Source organism: Vanessa cardui, chromosome 18 (assembly GCF_905220365.1).
Source record: "Vanessa cardui chromosome 18, ilVanCard2.1, whole genome shotgun sequence".
In the NCBI taxonomy this organism is placed as follows: domain Eukaryota; kingdom Metazoa; phylum Arthropoda; class Insecta; order Lepidoptera; family Nymphalidae; genus Vanessa; species Vanessa cardui.
Window position 1 is genome coordinate 3,002,878 of NC_061140.1, and position 20,502 is coordinate 3,023,379.

Sequence of the window (20,502 nt, forward strand, 5' to 3'; positions counted from 1 at the left end):
AGATGAATTATAAGCTAAAAATAAAGCACGTATGTATAGTGGTGCTTGCCTGGGTTTGAACTCGAAATCATCGATTACGAGGCACGCGTTCTAACCACTGGGCCATCTCGGCTCCACTGGTATAATGAAACCATCATATTGTAATCTATATTTAATATAATAAATGTGAACGTAATTCTGAGTGTCTGTCTGTCTGTCGCTCTTTCATGACGAAATCGCTGAACCGAATTTGATGAAATTTGGTATGAAGGAAACTTGAACTCAAAGAAGGGACATAGGCTACCTTTTTTGCCTAACCCATGTCAGCCAACACCCTAAAATGCGAAGCGAAGCGGGGCGACTGCTAGTACAATAATGAGCCTCCAGAATAATTTATTCGTTTAACTAAGTCACGTGACAACGAGCGTATAATATATGATTCATTTGCACAAAAGTATATAATTATTTAGTGAATTCTTTGTCGCGTGTTTTGTGAAAACAATGTTGAGTAACCTACTTTAGTTAGAAGCGGTCATAAAACAATGTAGGTACACTAATTATGAGCCGTAGTGAGGTAAAATATCTTGAAAATTTCGCCTTACTTTAAATAGGTGCCTAGATATACATACATATCTTAAAATAACAAGTAGGTAATAAGTAGGTAGACATCAGTTTTTTTTTACAACATGTTTAGCAATTGTCGTTCTATTTCAACTAATTTACTCAAAACCTTAATAAATTATATGCCTAAACCTTCCTCATGAATCCATCTGTCTATTAGTGAAAACCGGAAAACCGGAAAGAATCCTTTTAAATATTTAATGCTCGAAAGATTTTTTTTTGATAACTGCATGATACTTGATGATGTTACAATTATTTATAACTTTTCAAAAATTCATTTAAAAATAAGCACGTTTCTTGCAATTTCGGCTCCCAAATTATTTATTTTTAATTATATATATTTAGATAGAGTGTCTCATTATAAAGGAACTATAACATACGGTCCAACATTTTTATCTCAGTGCGCTCGACAGCTATGCTTGACACTCACTAATCTTGATACCAATTTACAAATGTGTGTGCACTTAGTGGCCAACCGTTGTCTGCTATTTTTTTTATGTGCTTTCAGATTTAACATTTTATCTAGATTCTAGACTTAGATATAATCAAAAGCGACTTAACTCAAGCCGCCATTGCAATGTCAAATATAATCTAATCTTGTTACCTAATCTAACATATAACACTCGTGCAAATTTTATTTGATAAATAAATGATAGGAATTTATTTCCCTTGCATATTAAGTAAATGCAATATGAAGTATTTATATGATAATGTTTCATATATCGTTCTGCGCCACTGTTAACGAATGTCACTGTACGAATACTGTATGTTGAATACTTTAAGATTGGTACTTAATGTTTGTAATTTAATATTTTCAAATTGGTATATTATAACCCTCAAGGTGTGGCTAGGGTTTTAACATTATTTCCTTTGTTTGCCCGGGATCCGGAGACAGGGGGCGCTAGCGTCAGCTGTCGTCACCGGCCGCGGTGACCGCACGGAACACGCATCACACCAGTAGAGCCCCGCTCGCCATCACGTGTGCACGTGTGTCCGCGCTCCGTATAAATAAAACTTTCTTACGTCAAATCAATGGATATAACCTAACACGCCGCGAGTTTTGCAACTATTATTATAAAATGTGAATATTGTTCAGCAAACGTAATGGGTCACTAATAGTGTTGTGTTTCGGTTACGTGTTAAGTGTGATGCCAATGATGTGAATTTATGTGTGTTGTGTTGAAAAAGGAGCTATGAGTATCCAAAAGTGCCTTCTGGATAATTCCAGTAGGATGATCAAGGCGATGTCGACCGCGAAATCATCTAATAGTGAAGTTAAAACGGTAAGTGATAAATAATTTGTTACGTTTCGAACGATGTTGTGAACTAAACAAAGGCGTCCAGCGGAAACAGTTACATTTTTAGGTTATCTTTTTGACGTTTAAGGTTAAAAATAAAGACAGTTAGTCATTATTGCTTCGTTCATTATTGCAATTAATTTGTTATTATCTTTTACATAATGTGTATGCATTATATAAATATTTATAAAACTTATGAATTACGTTGTGAATAGAACTTAAATTTAATACATGAAATTATAAATAAATTTAGTTATTATTAACAGGATAAAATTATAATTAACTTAATAAGAGTAATAATATTGTTTTGTTGCTATTTAAAACAATCTATAACTGTACATAGCTAATACATGTACAATGAGTATAAAATAACACAATTTTGTAATGATATGTTGAATGTATTATGTTAAACTTAAAACAATACCGCCAAGCTGGTTCACACCCTGCAGTTAAAACAAACAGTTACTCCATCTAGGTATTATCCTTTTGTTTTGAAATGTGAATGACTTTTATTATTAATTAAAGGAGAAGATACGAATTTCATACACAAATGTTTTGTGTCGTTTAGAATTATAACGCTTGGATAAATTAAAAAAATGTCACGATTATCTATAAATACTCATAGAAAACAGAACACAGTGATATTTTAGTTTTATTTTCGTTGCTTTTTTGTTTTTCATATTTTTTTGCACAATGTGTTAACGTTTCAAGCCAGACTTAGCTGGACAGATAAGATAAAAATAATGGTATTCCCAAATTAATATTCACTAAAAAGCTATAAATAAAAATAATCTTACATTAATTTACTTTTTTTTACCGTCAAGATATTTAACTATAAGTAATTATAATAAAATATATATAATTATGATGAAAGCGTGAAATCTATGACTTAAGTATTATTAAATAAAAAAAAAAGTATACACGGTTACTGGTTACGGCGATAGTGAATAGCGTAACGGTTTACTGGCAGGTTCCATCCTGACCTCTTGGGTTACTGCCATCCCCACTTCTAGTGCAAGCTTTAGTTTTAATTTGACGGTAAATATTAATTCTAGCAATGTTGTAAAATGAGGCATTACTACTTATTTAAAAAAAAAAATTACAGTACTTATATAAATATTTAAAAAATCAGACTTTGCTCACGAGTAAAGGTAAACTAAGTGCCTACTAATTTCTTATAGTCGGGGCTTAAATCGAGTTTCAATGAACAAAGGAATGGCCATCAAAAGGGGAACACAATAAATCTTGCTCTTTATTTTAGTGGGTATAATGGCTTGAGCACGTACATCATTGAAAAACGAAGGTTCCAATCCGGGTGACTGAGTTTTTGTCTGCAAAACATGTGCTAGCAATTACTTTCGCGTTTATCAATGAAGCAGAACATCTCGGGAACTCATGATGGAGTAGCGCAGAGGAATGATCTCTGTTAAAGGACTAATAGTGAATTTTACGGACAGTTTCTTTATTTTAAATACAAGTTATAGACAAACTTAAACTATTTTACCTTACATTGAATATTTCATTTCTTTATATTTAATACTAACGACCCGCTCTGACTTCGCACGGGCGCAATACTGATACTAAATAATAAATATACTACAGAATTTCTTTATTTACGACGTTACATTACAAACTTGTATAATTATCAGTATTTCTTTACTTTATTGTCCATGTATTAATATACAAAAACCTTCCTCTCGCATCACTCTATCTATTGAAAAAAACCGCACCAAAATCCGTTGTATAGTATTAAAGATCTAACACATAGACAGCGGTAAGCGAGTTTGTGTATGTGTATACTATGTATATGTGTGTGTGTATACTATGTATATGAATAAAAATCGCTAATTGCCTGGATTGATTGAGTGCTACCGTACAGGTAGTTGAGGCTTAAAAGTTCCTTAAATTGTTCAAAACATTTTGAAGTTGATAAATTGGTTCTACTTTACTTACAAACGCCGCTTCTGAACTTCGCTTTGACTTAACGGTTTCTTGTCTTGAAATATTCATATTTTATCTCTAAATAGTATAAAAGTCGCTTTCTGCCGTCTTTACGTTCAGACATTTTAAACTACGCAACGAATTTTAATGCGGCTTTTATCAATAAATAGAGTGATTTACTACAAACCTTATCTGTGTAATTTATCTATTATAGCGGAGAAATGCCAAAGATATTAACTGTCCCAGCCGAAAAAATCAATACCGCTTCTATTCACGATTGTTCTTCAATCTTAAATTTGTATAATTAAACCCTTATTGTACCAGTGTACAGGCGGAAGTTAGTAGTTAATACTAATTATATAATTTGCATAATATTTTAAAAATAATAATGCCTCAGAACGCTAGGGTTAATAACATCTGAGTTATTGGTGTTTTTCTGAGTACAAACCACCAGTGTGAGCACATTTACAGTATAATTATAAAGACATCTTCGTTCGTTTGATTGAATCACCAGTAGTATAAGGAAAATATTTTAGTTCATGATATATTATAGTGTTTAATTATGAATACAGCAATAACGGCCGATAAATGTCTTCCTTCTTTAGGAAAAGGATTGAAGTTGCATGTAGGTTAGTAGCTGGATTTTATATATTGAAACATCTTAGTGCTTGTCTGAATTTTAAGAATCCTGTGGGCCAAAATTGTGTTGATATAAGCAATATATCAAATAACTATCATCATTATTTATTATCATTTATAAAAGAGGTAAAGTTTGGTTTTGTATGCACTATAAAAAATAATCACTAGCAGAAAGCTACGTTATCCCTTGTGCTATATACCTGTATTACGATACATATAACGTCGAATCAGGCTGCTATCAATAAATACATATTGATGATATGTTATTATTATTACATCATGGAATCGTATATATATAGAATTCGTTTCCCTAATGGCTGCCGATGTTCCGAGTTATAGGTTAACATAATTTCTTAGTCTTGGAATTCTCAGTGCTCGCTAACAGTATTGAAATTGTTAGTGATTATATCTATGTATGTATGTATGTATCTCTTGTCTCAGAAAGCAACTTAATCCATCGGTCCTGAGCCTGAACTATCTTAGACGTAAGATTGTCTCATTGGACAAGAGTGGGGAAATGGAGAAATGTATTGCATATATATATATATATATATATATGATTGTGCAATGTCCTACCCAACTGACATCAACAACAATATGAAGTACTAACTACGCGGCTGAATGGAATAGTTATTTACAAGGACATAATACATTATGAACAAGTTTGTTTACTAAAAAAAACGAGCTCAATATCACAGTAAGTAATCGTGGCTGGTATTTATTGAAGAATCTGTCTCACACTATACTGATCTTGACGTAATTTAAATGGGACTATTTCGGTATAAACGCTTTTCCAACTCAAAAACTTGTTTGATGAAGTTATGCTCGAATGACATGCAAAAAATATTGACATCCAAATTGAGAAACTCCTCCATTTTGGAAGTTACAAACTAAATTCAACAACAGCCTGTAAATTCCCGCTGCTGGGCTAAAGGCCTCCTCTCCCTTTGAGGAGAAGGCTTGGAACATATTCCAGCACGCTGTTCCAATGCGGGTTGGTGGAATGCACATGTGGCAGAATTTCTATGAAATTTGTCACTTGCAGGTTCCCTCACGATGATTTCCTTCACCGCTGAGCACGAGATGAATTATAAAGACAAAAAAAGCACATGAAACAGCGGTGCTTGTTTGGGTTTGAACCCGCAATCATCGGTTAAGATGCACGCGTTCGAACCACTGGGCCATCTCTACTCACAAACTACATTCGTTTACTTACTTTAGTAGATAGATGTGTTGTTTTTACATAAGTTTGCTTATAAAGGCGTTTAAGAAGAATTATAAAGCGCTTATTAGTGATGTGAAATTCGCATTTCGGTCCGATCCTGATCCCTTATGCTAAATGTTTAAAATTTAACGCCTTTGATGTTCATTGAATCGTACTTTATAGGTCATACTTTTACTATTACATATTGTACGTATTTGTTAATGGTTATATTGTAAATTCGTGATACAAAACATTTTAAATATGTTTTTTTCCATCTTCGTGTAAGTGAATTTAATTTAGGGTTATATATATTTTCATATAAATACATAAAAACAAGTAAAGTAACAGCCTGTAAATTTCCCACTGCTGGGCTAATGCCTCCTCATCCATTAAGAAGAGGGTTTCCAACATATTCCACCACGCTGTTCCAATGCGGGTTGGTTGTATACACGTGTGGCAGAATTTCTATGATATTTGACACATGCAGGTTTCCTCACGATATTTTCCTTCAACCCCGAGAACGAGATGAATTTTAAAAAATACAAATTAAGCACATGAATATTCAGTGGTGCTTGCCTGGGTTTGAACCCGTAATCATCGGTTAAGTTGGGCGCTTTCTAACCGCTGGGCCATCTCACATATATGTGTCATATTAATTAAATACATTTACAGCTCATTAATATTTACAATGATGTTTCTCTTAAGTTTCTTTATTGATGATACGTTGAATTAGTTGTTATTTTAGAGTGTAATACTTTATTTTAATATTATAAATACTATGTACCTCGTGGTGTATCGCACTATTTTGTAAGTCAAATCAAATCAAAATAAACTTTATTCAAGTAGGCTTTTACAAGCACTTTTGAATCGTCATTTTACAATTAAGTGAAGTTACCACCGGTTCGGAAAGTAGATTCTACCGAGAAAAACCGGCAAGAAACTCAGTAGTTACTCTTTTTTAACATTTAAAAAATATGCCGATTGTGTTTCAAATAAATAAAAGACCAACAAAACCAATCAAAGGTTGTCATTTGTGAAATGTACCAATAGCCAATACACATAGCGTAACGTAAATAGGTCATAAAAGATTATGTGCTTCAGTACCTTGTAGTAGCCAGATGCAAATTAAATTCATAAAAATACATATGTACTTATGTTCTTACTGACCAGTCAAATGTCGATTAATAATCTCAAAAAGGTTTTATATTTCCATTTGAAGAAGGAAGAAAGTTAAATAAACCTTAGTTTTATGTATTTCACGCCATTCGCTAATAGCTTGCCTATAGTGTGCACTACTAACAGTTCTTGATTAATATGCCATTGTAATATATACACCAGTATTCCACTTAACGAGTTATATCTACTTTAATATCACTTCCGAAGTAGCGATAACAGCGGCGTCGAGTGAAACGCAATTTTTCGTAAACCCGTAAATTAATATCATTGATTATTAAAGCTCTCGACCAATTATATCGTGTCAATTCAATGCAAATTTTTATTTGGATTTTTCCTTCTTGTCGTTTTAATAATACATGTTTAATATTCGCTTACGAAATCGCGCCCCTCCACACTGACTCCGCGTACATTAGTATGAGTGGTGCTTCTGCTTACAAGATATCTTAGTGTGTGTAAGATGACCTGTATACCAAAAAAAAACAAAACAGATTATATTTGTTAATGCATGTCGATAATTAAACTCGGGCGCGCCTTCATAAGTGAACAGACCTGTACCAACATCGTTGAGTTTAATCGAGATTAAAATAAAACAATAACTTACTTGTGACCTTATTATTTCCATATCCGTCAAACTATACGCCCCTATTTTATCTTTAAGTGTTGCATAAGATACGGAACACTTACAAATGAAGACTAATAGATTCTAATTAAGAATCGTTGATTGGACGCAGCTGTAGCTTAAATAAACCCTTCGCTTCCAAGCGTTACGATTTAGCCTTTGACATTTTTGGAACTAGTGCTAGTGGATGATTTGAAAGTACAGTAATGTTTGATTTACGGAACTCTACTTGTATTTGACGTTTTTGAATCACTGGTGGAGATTTTCGATTCCCATTAGTAACTACATATTACGGACTGTTTTTGACATACAAAGAGTTCGATTCGTATATTTTTTGTGTATGTCAGCTTCGATAGTGTAAGCGTGTGAGTGTTTTTGAGTGTGTGGGTTAATTGAGATTCAATTAATATAAGGAGTGGACTCTAAGGGCGTGAATTGGAAGTTGATAGAGTGGGTGGTCCAAATTGCAAGTTGTGCCAATTTCATTCAATTTGTACCTATTCGTTGATTACCAACAAGATGATATTGATGAAAAAATATTTAACATCATTAATTACATTAAATTATAATTGAGGCAGGCAAGAAGGAAAAGGGTAAGTTATTTCTCTTACTCACTGCCTTACTCACCCTTCAAACCCAAACGCAATGACACTAAGTATTGTTACTTATCGAGAGAAATTGATTGCGCGGGCTTGCAGTCTTCTTTTTATATCACAGGTGTCAAACGAGCAGGAGGCTCACCCGATGTAAAGTGATTACCACCGTCAATGGACATGGTTTGCAGGTGCGTTGCCGGTCTTTATTGAAAGAGTACACTCTTTTCTTGAAGCTTACCAAGTCGTATTGGTTCGGAAAAACCGCCGGCGAAAGTCGTTTCCAAAGAGTGGTTGCTCTCTTGCTATTAAAATTAATTCGATCTTTTGCAAATGTATGATATGGGTTAAACATTGTTTTATTAAGAAATAAATTGTAAACACTAAAAGTTAAAAATAAATAATTTTAAAACACTTCCTTAAGTGTCCGATACTTTATTTATTACACGCGGCGCAATACGTCCGTGAATTTATTTTAGTATTTATTTCCGCGCAATATGACTTTTAACTGACAAGATTAGTGCTCTCGATTCGATTAATCTTTAACACAGTTATTGGTGTTCAAAGCCGATATGCCTGTGACGTCATTCTATACGTTTAGCTCAATTTTATGGCAATGAACTGGCAAGTGGACAGCATGCTCGTATAATAAAATACACAATAAAACAATACTCATTATTATACCTCAATTAAATAAAAGAAAAAAACAATTATTGGGTACTAACCGATGCGTATTGTGAATTAACGACTCCAAATGTGTTTCGAGAGCAGAGGCGAAATGGCCCAGTGGAAGGCGTGCATCCTAACCGATGGATGCCGGTTCAAACCCAGGCAAGCACCACTGAATATTCATATGCTTAATTTGTGTTTATAATTCTTGAAATGTTTTCGTTCACCATGAGGAAACTTGCATGTGTCTAATTTCATCGAAATTCTGCCTCATGTGTATTCCACCAATCCGTTTTGGAACAGCGTGGCGAAATATGTTTCAAACCTTTTCCTCGATGGAAGAGGAGGCCTTTGCCCAGCTGTGGGAAAGTTTACAGGCTGTTGACGTAACGTAGGTAATGTAACGATGTGTTTCGATTATAATTATAATAAACACATTTCTACAAGCGCACAATTTATATTTAAATTAACGTTACAAAGTAATTACACAATTAAACCAAATAAATTAATCTTATATATTAATAGCGTAAACCGATTTTTGTCCTAGTGACTATGGGATGATAGTTGCACATAAAACATCGGTTATGGTCTCTTTTAAAGAGCTCCATTTTTACTTGGGGAGAAAATTTATAAATAGGATTCTTGATAGCAATTTACAAAATGTTTATTATTTAACAAAAAATAATTTTAGAGACCCGAAAAAAGTTCCTAACCTTTTAGTGAGCGTTAAATTACTGTCACAAATATTTTTATTTTATTTTAATTGAAATGTGGATAAATTGTTTTATTTTACATATTGTACATATTGTATTACATGAAGTTTAAATCAAGTTCAAATCACGCGCGTTTACAGCGTGACTTGCAAGTTGTACCGTGTTTCAGAGCGTTTACTTAAAACAATTCGATTAATCATTTGAGCCTTAAACACATACCAAGAATAAAATTAAAATGTTCTTTATTTAAATATGATCTTGCTTTCTAAATTCTACAGAGGATTGACAAGAACTATAGTATATTCAACTATACTTCGTTCGCGGCTTTGCTTTCGTTTTGAGAGTTTGTCGTCGGTCGTTAGGGTTAGGTTATTAGAAGTAACATGTCCTTCCCGGGACCTCAAGTTTGGTGAATAAATAATTTCATCAAATTAATTCAATACTTTCCCATTTGTAATATTGTTAAAGATGTATTTACTTTTTGAACGCTCTGTTCATTATTTGACGACCTTCATGGTCGAGTGGTGTGTACAGCGGTTTTCAAGGGTACGCCACTCTGAGGCCCCGGGTTCGATTCCTGGTCGAGTCGATGTAGAATACCATTAGTTTTCTATGTTGTCTTGGGTCTGGGTGTTTGTGGTACCGTCGTTACTTCTGATTCCCATAACACAAGTGCTTCAGCTACTTACATTGGGATCAGAGTAATGTATGTGATGTTGTCTCATATTTATTTATTTATTTATTATTATTAAACGGATAAGCACTTCGCAAATCGCGTTCGGAAATTATTTCGGTCGCGTGTCAAAGGGAGAGATGTGAGCCGATTTGAGCTGATGATGTATGTTAGTTTTTGTATCCCTAACGTGTGTGATTATATAATTAGTTAAACAATAAATCGTTACACATAAATGAACTCATAGTGAGTTGAGTGCGTTTGTAAAATAGGATTTACAATCGTAAAAGGATTAAAGATAAATACACAAGAACAATATAAATTTTTGATTATATCATACATAATACAGCTAATTATGTCTGAACAAACTTGGAAGCTTAGTAGATAAGTCATTCTTGAATTAGTATTTATTAGCATTGTTTCTCTCGAAACAATACGTTCATAGTGTGCTCTGCAGCTTATACGCACACATGCATACGAGATCGACCACACACTCACACAAAACATACACAAGTAAATAGTACATTACATTATCGTGTTCGAGAAATATTTTTTTCGAACAATTTAATCATGTATAAATTATTAGTCGTCAATCACATTGAACTAGTAAGTAACAGCATGTAACTTACCCACTGCTGGGCTAAGGCCTCCTCTTCCATTAAGGAGACGGTTTGGAACATATTCCACCACGCTGTTACAATGTGGGTTGGTGGAATGTACATGTGGCAGAATTTTGATGAAATTAGACACATGCAGCTTTCCTCACGATGTTTTCCTTCACCGCCGAGCACGACATGAATTATAAACACAAATTAAGCAAATATATATAGTGGTGCTTGCCTGGGTTTGAACCCGAAATCATCGATTAAGATGCACGCGTTCTAACCACTGGGCCATCTTAGCTGTCATTGAAACACATTGAACTAAATTATTCTTCCACAATGATCTGGGAAAAGAACATTGATTATTAAAATCGTAATAAAAACATTATCTTTTTTTATCAGAATCAAGACCGATATTAACATACAGTACTGTCTAACATATAAGATATTAAATAATAAGTATGATGTCTCCATGACCGGCCTCTAAGCAACTGAAAGGGAGACAGCCCAACTACACAGGACATATAATTCACAAGTGTGTGCACAAACATTGGTGTACTCTACTCCTGGTGAATGTAAAGGTGAATTTTAGTCTGTTTTTTACAACAACAACAACAGCCTGTAAATTCTCACTGCTGGGCTAAAGGCCTCCTCTGCCTTTGAGGAGAAGGTTTGGAACATATTCCACATGAATCAGCGGTGCTTGCCTGGGTTTGAACCCGCGATCATCGGTTAAGATGCACGCGTTCTTACCACTGGGCCATCTCGACTCTCTCTGTTTTTATATACTTGCAATTTGCAACTGCCGGCCAAAAGTCAAGGGTGAAGAAGACGGAATGTAACGCGAGTCCAATTTAAACGCCATTTTTCCATTAATTATAATGCAGTATTTTTATCTATTCACAGTCAAGAGAAATAATTTTAAAGCGTTCGCTTAGTGAAAGTACTCAAACAAATATTGTTGAAATAGTTACAGTTTAATCAATATTTTGAAATAAGTTACGATCGTCACAATAACGTTTAATGAGGAGTCTAGACTCTGCCATTTGATACATTTGTTACCAGTATACTTATTTATGGCAACAGATAAGAGTAACGAAGATGATAAACCTATCTATAAGATGTTACATTAACAAAAGCACCAGCAAAGGTCGGCCGGTCAATGACATCACTAATAATGTCGCTGGCATGTAAATTATTAAACTTCAATAAATTGATTAACATTCGAAATTCAAAAAACTCGGTCTGTTTGTCATTTGTTTGGAGAGGACATTAATTGTTTATTCACGTACACATAAACGTATATGTATGTGTGTAGGTGAGCACACATACAGACAGAAACAATAAAAATTACAAATAAAACTGGCGAGCTTACAAATTTAAATCTTTAACAAGAACATTCAATACTTAATAATAGTAATATATATGCATTAAATATATTCTGTCTAGACGCATCTTCGTTTGATATCGTGACTTTCATATTTGTAAAAAATTGTATCGGTACTTTTTTTATTTGGTAAAGAATGTACATAGATTAATGTTGCAAGTTATTTGATTAATATTTACCATTATTTTTCTATGACAAAGCACTTCAGTACACAATACGTCTGACACGTCGTGTCTCCTATATCACTTTAACACGTATCTTTCTTATTACTTTCTGTTTTTTTTTTCTTTTTTAGTTCCACTCTTCGGATCGCTTTTCACGTGACGAACTCGTACGGTTTTATTCGAAACTTCTGTATTTGAATTTAAGAACGTGTTCGAAACATCGAATTCAAATTCGAAATTCAAAATGTAGTACTCTTTAGCATAAATTAAAATGATTCGTTGGGATTATTAGATGTGTACAAGTCTCGTCCTTCGTACTGGTAAAATTACTTAATACTAAATTACACCTACCCACATTTCCCTCCAAAGAATTGAAATTTCCAAAATTATTACCATAATATTGTTGTGAAACAATTCACTTTATAATGATTTAGTGTATTTTGATTTTAGATATTCATACAAATAGCGAATATCGATTAAGCCGATATAGTCTAGGCATTTAAAAAAATACTATGCAATAACTACCAAGCTGACCTCCCTATTTATTATTATAAATGAATTCAATTAACGTACTATGCCATAGAAAATTAAGTTGAAATATAATACTAACATGTAATTATTAATGATATATCAAAGCAAGCAATAGCTATGAATGTGCTGTGCAGATTTTCCCAGCGGAGTGGTGGCGTCTCTCCAATTATAGAGAAAGTTATATGAACAATCAGTATAATATTGTAAATGTAATTAAAATTATTCAAAATGAAGTATTGCTTGTTGTGATTGATATAGCAGTTAATCAAGCTGTGATATGGGGCTTGGGTAGTAAAATATTTCCTTTATTATAGGCATTGAAACAAACACTTTTCTCTAATAAAAATAGAACAAGTCAATGATAAGGTCGCCATTAACTGTTATTTATTTACCACCATTACCTTCTTCAATTGTGATTACGTTTTTTAAATGGATTAAAAATTTTTAAATTAATAAATTTTTTTGTAGATGAATATTGTAATACCTTTGATATTTCGCAGAAGAAAGAATTAAAAATAACTCACAAACGATGTTTTGTTAAACGCTGATTAACTATATATATTCATTTGAATTTTAAAAAACGAACACAATATAGTTTCGTAAGTGTGTAAGAATCACTATAACATGTTTGAAAATTAACGACATGAGTAAGATTAATATTGCGCCATGTTTTCCCAGTAGATTGAATACTGCATGCTATAAAGGGTCCAATCCTGACACGCTTCACTAAGTTTTCAAATCTAAAGTTAAGCTTACATTAATTTTCGAGCTGAGAAGCGTGTTGTGAGCAAACCTTTGTTTTGTAAGAATATCGTGTAATTTAACCCGCTGTTGTACGTGATGGAATATTTTATATGAGCCCGTAGTGCAAGAGTTATTACAAAGTTAAAAGAATAAAATAAATTATGAATTTTCAAGTTAAATAAAAAAAACAAAATAAACGACGGATTTGGAATGATTAAGAAACCAACTCTGTAGTAAAACCTCTACAGATAGAGGTATAGGTAGGATATAATATATAAAGTAAAAAGTAAAAATATATAATATGTAAAGGATATAGGTAGGTATGTGATATATAGATTGTTTTTGTTTTGTGCAACCACATGTAACATTTAATCATAAAATTTACACGTAAATTTTATTGTTAATATTTAAAAGCAACCGGTACTAACTTAAATTATAATGATATCTACCTATACTTACGTTAACACAATACCTTATTAAATTTTATATTTATATGATTTGTATATACTAGATGAAACTGTGGTTTTACTCGCGCGATATTTATAAAACACAAATTTTTACCTCTTTAGGAGTTTCGTAAAATCCGTTCTTAGCGGACGTCTGTACCCTATAAGGGACCTACCAAATTTCAATTTTGTAGGTTAGTTAATTTTGAAGGTTAGGTGGTTTGTTATTGTTTCTGATATTTCGTGATTAATTAGTGAGTATTCCGCTTTTATACTACATAGATTAATTGGCGAACAATAATGGTTTACTTCACACTTTGGAAATGAAATGATCGCCCCCGGGCTGCTTCAAATAACGAAAGTATATTTATTACTAGTTACTGTTTAAAAAAAACCCGCTGAACTTCTTTTGCCGGTTCTTTTCACGGCTGAGATGTTTCTTTTTAATCCCTTGGTATATTTTTGATTATTATTAAGGATGTGTAACAAACTATGCAGTTTCGTTTTATTTAATACTAGCGACTCGACCCGTCTTTGCACGGGTGCAATACTGATGCTAAATATACTACAGAATATGTTTATTTACGACGTCACATTAGACACTTCTAAAATTGTCATTGTTTCTTTACTATATTGTCAATTGTATTTATTATATACGAACCCTTCCTCGAAACCGAATCAAAATCCGTTGCGTAATTTTAAAGACCGAAGCATACATAGGGACAGACAGCGGTAAGCGACTTTGTTTTATGCTATGTAATGATTAACGAACATTTTTACTGGAACTGCTAAATGGTACTCCATATTCTTTATTGTCTAGATTATCGCTAGTCATTAATTGATACAGCTGTGGATGCTGCGCCGTATGGGCGTCGAGATATATGCGTTACTCCTGTAGATATTTGATTCGTTCCTACATAGAAGCGCCTTGGTGCTTCTAGGTTTATCGATGTCTTGATTTATATGATTGTAGCGTATTAAGGTTCTATGCGTGTATTGAAACGTCAATAACTTACCCATGGCATAATTTTGACGTATGACGTATAGTACGACACAACTTAGATGTCGCATCGGCAAAATTCGTAAAACCGATCACATCCGAATTGAGTACGGTATCCTAAATTATCAATATTTATTTTTCATGTGAATATGATCTTTACACAAACGTAATAACTTGTAATATCATATGACATAATATATTCGTCAATTTGACGCGTCGATTTACATGCACTTGCTTTCTCTGTCGCGTGAATCTATAGCGACGAATAGCGTCGAATGGCGCGATAGGGAGCTATTTCTATTGGTTGTGTAAATCGACAGTAATCGGTTTTATTTTCATTCCATTGCACTTTCCGATGCTACATCTAATTTGTGTCGTACTATACTTCCCTCCTCGTGTGGGCCGCGGTAACGTGTGCAATGTGAATGCGCCGCGCTTCGAAATTAATTAGTGTAACGGGCTATTATCCTTCTCCTATAACATCACCCATCCCCTGGTGTGTTCTTCGAGTGTGTGAACCAGGGGAGCGCTCCCAAGACGAAGAAAGTGTCTTTAAAACCAAGAGCTCACAACTCCCCTTCTTAATCAACTAAAATATACAGTCCACCTTCTCTCGCGTGTACTATGATTATTTATTATTTTGTTAAATTATCAGATGAAACAAAAACCAATGATAAGTGAATCAAAGGAAGCAAATTGTAAACGTAATTATATATATTTCAAGTTGAGAATCAAATTCGCTGCCATTGACGTAGATAAATACATAATCATCATGCCTACGTATCTTGTTACGTATATAATAGATTCTTAAATAATTTTGTATGAGGCATTCACTTGTATGTATTCGTAAAATTATTACAACAATAAGATGTGACTAAAATTATTAATGTTGTACATTAATTATCTTTAATATTAACAAGAGCTATTGACCTTAGCTAACGATACGAAAGAATTGATGATGTTTTGACATATGTCAAACTCTTTCGCGCTTAAATAAAAACCTGGCCATAATTTAAAAAAAAAAAAAACAAAAACTGAACGTAAACGTAATTTTCGATTCTAATTTTAAGACGCTTGCATCGTATTATAAACGTAATGTAGCAAAGATCACGTGTAAAACGTTCTCCTTAAACTACAGTTTTGATTTTGTTTCACGCTTAATTATTCTCTCTTGTCTTAAGTGCCTTATAGGGCATCGTTCCCCTGTATGAATTTGGATAGTTTACAGAGTTTCTAGTTTAGGTATGTGCACTTTTGTCGTATCTTTTGGGAACAAAGTTGATTAAATATAAATATTTATATATCTCTTTAGATGCTGACAGATCGTTGTGATTATGTTTGGACGGTTTTATTTTAATTGAAATGAGTTAAGCGCCCGATTAATGGCAGATTGATTTGTTGTTATTAATGAAATACGATTTAAAAGATTAATATACAGAAAAGTTGAATAAATTGCGCGATGGATTATTGTTAATGTATTAAACAATTAAGGTCTTTTAAGTAAGCGACATATATGCTGGATAACGTTAATATGTTAACTTCTATTATTTGAGGATTTTTTTTATTATCTGTAGTTATCTGACAAGGCGTTTTAATTAAACTCTAGTTTTTTAAAGCGCTCGTCAAAGTCAGTTTAATTAATTTGATATGTAATTGAATTTTTTTGGTCGGTTGTCAGATGACGCGATTAACAACCAATTAGCGTTTAATATTTAGTATCCCTTAAAAACTGAACGTCTTCAACCGATCATACACTTTTGTTCAACCTTTGCGTAGGTCGCAGGGATCAAATAGCAATCGCTTTGCGCAGAAACAAGTGACCTGTACATTCTAGGTTAGATTAATAATAGAGACTAGAGAGTTGTAGAATTAATATCTAGAACGCAATAAGTTTGATATATTATTATGCCCTCGGTTTTAGTCTAACATATTAAGCGAAACTACTGCTGATACGCTGCTACATTTTCATTAAAGATTCTTCTAGTATTTCATTGGTCTATGGTAAATGATATAAATCTTTAATATTCTTACATTTTTTTTGCAGTTGTCTTTTGATTTAAATGTTTGACATGATGTATAGATTAATGAAACATTTTGCGCAGTAAATTGTAGAGAATGATAGAAACGAGAGCCACGGTGTCATGTTTAATTTACACGATGCATCGTGTTAAGTACAAATGCAATTTACGACATTGGACTCTCGTTCTTATGTCAAATGGAATAACAGCTATAGTTTTTTAAATAGTATTGCTACTACTATCGTTTCGTGATTGATAGATTAGGTTATATGACGTATGAGTATCGATGACTTTTCGGCAAAATGATTGTACTGTATTATTTTGTCAATGATATTATAGTTATAATATTGACTTAAGTCGTTATGTATATTTATGGCTCTGGAATTATTGATAATAATTCTATTTAGAGGAGAATCCGACTAAATTGCGATGGTACTTGAATACAGATAAAATAGTACTGCTAACCTAACCTTACACGCGTCGCTTAGCATTCTAGATGTGTAATATGTGCGGGTGTACAATATAAACTTAATCCTGGTACTTAAAAAAATATTTATTTGACATTAATATTATTGTATCTGTGTATTAATATGTGTGTTTATATAAACTATATATTCATTAACTACCTAGAGGGGAATTGTTATATATGTCGATTTAGTTATCGGTATTTTTAGTGTCTCTACATAATGGAATATTTTGGTGTATAGTCTATTCCAATGGGAAGAGGAGAAAAGATAAATAAACAACTTTGACCTTGAATTGATATGTCATTTGCGTTCGACTAGTGAGGTGAAAATAATTGAATGAATGGGTAATTAATGCTAAAGAACGATATATTTTTTTTGATTTTAAAAGTAATTTTCCGTTTACACAAAGTCAACTCGTAATAAAAAACTTCAGAGAATTCCGAATATGCATCCATGCACATGATACGAAAGATGAGAGACGAATGTCTTTCTTAACATTGTATTATTTTCAAAACTATAAAATTGCTATGCACAAAACTGATCTACATTTCAAGATAAGAGATTATTTTTAAGTAAAATAATTCTTTTAACATTTTTGGTAAAAATATTATTTTTATGTAAAAACCTTACTGTATAAAAATAACTTTTTTATCTATCGTTAGGTAACTTTTTACGTTTCTAATAAATATTTCATATTATATATTACAACCAATTAAATAAATATATTAAAAAAAAAATATCTATAATGAATTTTAAAACTAAAATAATATATTTTTTATCTGTATAAATTCATTCGTCTACATTCGTTTAGCGAACATGCCTAGTTGAGGCCTCTATTTTTAATGTTCGTCATCGAGAAATGGCGTCTTGAATGTCGACAAAACTGTTTTCGTTACTTTGGAAGTGAAATTAAAGTGGATCTATGTAGTTTAGCGAAATATTGTTGTATTACAAATAAAGATATATTAATCAAGAACTGTTTGTAGTTAATCATATAGTGGAATTGTCAACAAAACACTTGTGATATTGAAAAATACGGTATGTTTTGAATGTTTCCTTTTGTCATTGGAATGGACTATAGTTAAATATTGATATCGAAATATATGTGAAACTTGTCTCACGACAAAATGGTGACTAACATCGTCCAACCTTACCCGATTTCTTACATCGTCAATACACACATTAAATTAGTAAGCCGACAATTGTATACCGCAATCTAATTGAATGACTAAATACGAACAGTCAAATATTTTCCACTAATAACAGTTCTTGATTATTATACATTTATTTAAAACACTGGTTTTATTCAGTACGGTCTCTTCCTCGCGAAACTTCGCGTTTATTCAAAAGATTTTTTAGGATATGACAGCTTTTATTTTTTATTGTTTTCATTTAATTGTAAACTGCAAGTGACTCTTATTGGCGTCAAAGTGATGAAATTTAATGTCAAATAGTTTACAATAGGTCATCTAGAATTGAAGATTTCACTTTTTTTTTCTTATACATACGTAGTACAACTCTCTAACCGGCATTAACTTTTTGCGGCTGCCTAATATGAAATCTTTGTTAAATGGCAAAAAATTAGTAAATTGCAATCAAGAATCCTTTTTAATTTCTTTCTTCAAGACTGGGGCTCTTAAATTTGACAATAACCGTCTATTATTTTAATTAACCGACTTCAAAAAAAGGAGGAGGTTCTCAATTCGTCGGGGCCTTTTTTTTTTTATTTTTTATGTATGTTACCGAATTACTCGAAGATGGCTGGGCCGATTTTGACAATTCTTTTTTTGTTTGAAAGGGCATGTTTTACAGGTGGTCCCATTGTCAGGAGATCAGGATCTGATTATGGGATCCTGGAGAAATCGAGGGAACTCCTCAAATTTTATAGGCACACCTATAGTGATTTCGGTTTTATTCAAAGTGCCTTGGTCATATGCTTACTAAAGTGACATTTGATGAAGTAGAACTGATGATGAAGACCACAACTAGTAATCAGAACCTATTAGTAAGTAACTATTTTTAACCGACTTCAAAAAAAGGAGGAGGTTCTCAATTCGTCGGGGCCTTTTTTTATTTTTTTTTTTATTTTTTATTTTTTATGTATGTTACCGAATTACTCGAAGATGGCTGGGCCGATTTTGACAATTCTTTTTTTGTTTGAAAGGGCATGTTTTACAGGTGGTCCCATTGTCAGGAGATCAGGATCTGATGATGGAATCCTGGAGAAATCGAGGGAACTCCTCAAATTTTATAGGCACACCTATAGTGATTTCGGTTTTATTCAAAGTGACTTGGTCATATGCTCACGAAATGTGACATTTGATGAAGTGGAACTGATGATGAAGACCACAACTGGTAATCAGAACCTATTAGTAAGTAACTATTTTACGGGTTTAGTTCTATTTCTTTAAGATAGTCGTCAAGCAATTGATGTTAGTAAACATGCCTATGATGAAGTCTAGCTGATGGTGGATTACCCGGAGAATTCCTCAATGATTAACGGCATTGCATCGGGAAAAATGGTATTGTCTAATTGGTGATGAGCAGTTAACATTAGGCTATTGTAACTTAGGTAACGCTTAATTTGAGTTGCAGTCCACATCGTATTGAAACGGGATTGAGTTATGTTTAGAGTCGAAAGCCGAAATGTACTGAGTATAATAAAGTGAATGATAAACACTACCAATTGTAATTATAAATAACAAAACAACACTGAAAAGCATTAAATAAATTTTTATAAATAAAAAAAAATCGCCTTCAAAAATGAACTAAAAAGAAAAAAATAATCAGTTACATCCATATCCAATTTACGATTTTTTAATCACCTTTTGAAGTCGGATTCAAAAATGAACTAAAAAGAAAAAAATAATCAGTTACATCCATATCCAATTTACGATTTTTTAATCACCTTTTGAAGTCGGTGCCAACAAAGTAAATAAATTCCTACATTGAAATCATTTAATTTGTATCGATAGTAAGATTTGTCTAATGGTGTCATCTATACAATAAATAGATTTA

The 20,502-nt window shown here is 32.7% G+C and overlaps 1 protein-coding gene across 6 annotated transcripts in view; it reads left to right on the plus strand.

Moving 5' to 3' along the window:
- The first annotated feature begins 1,542 nt into the window (after positions 1 to 1,542).
- LOC124537682 (transient receptor potential cation channel trpm) overlaps positions 1,543 to 20,502 on the plus strand; it is a 347,813-nt gene continuing 328,853 nt past the window's right edge. For 5 of the 6 annotated variants that reach the window (XM_047114599.1, XM_047114603.1, XM_047114602.1 and 2 more), the window contains exon 1: positions 1,543 to 1,883. In XM_047114599.1, the coding sequence (XP_046970555.1) occupies positions 1,794 to 1,883 (90 nt within the window). In that variant the 5' untranslated portion in view covers positions 1,543 to 1,793. The remainder of the gene's footprint in view (positions 1,884 to 20,502) is intronic. The other variant, XM_047114600.1, reaches the window with a different exon arrangement.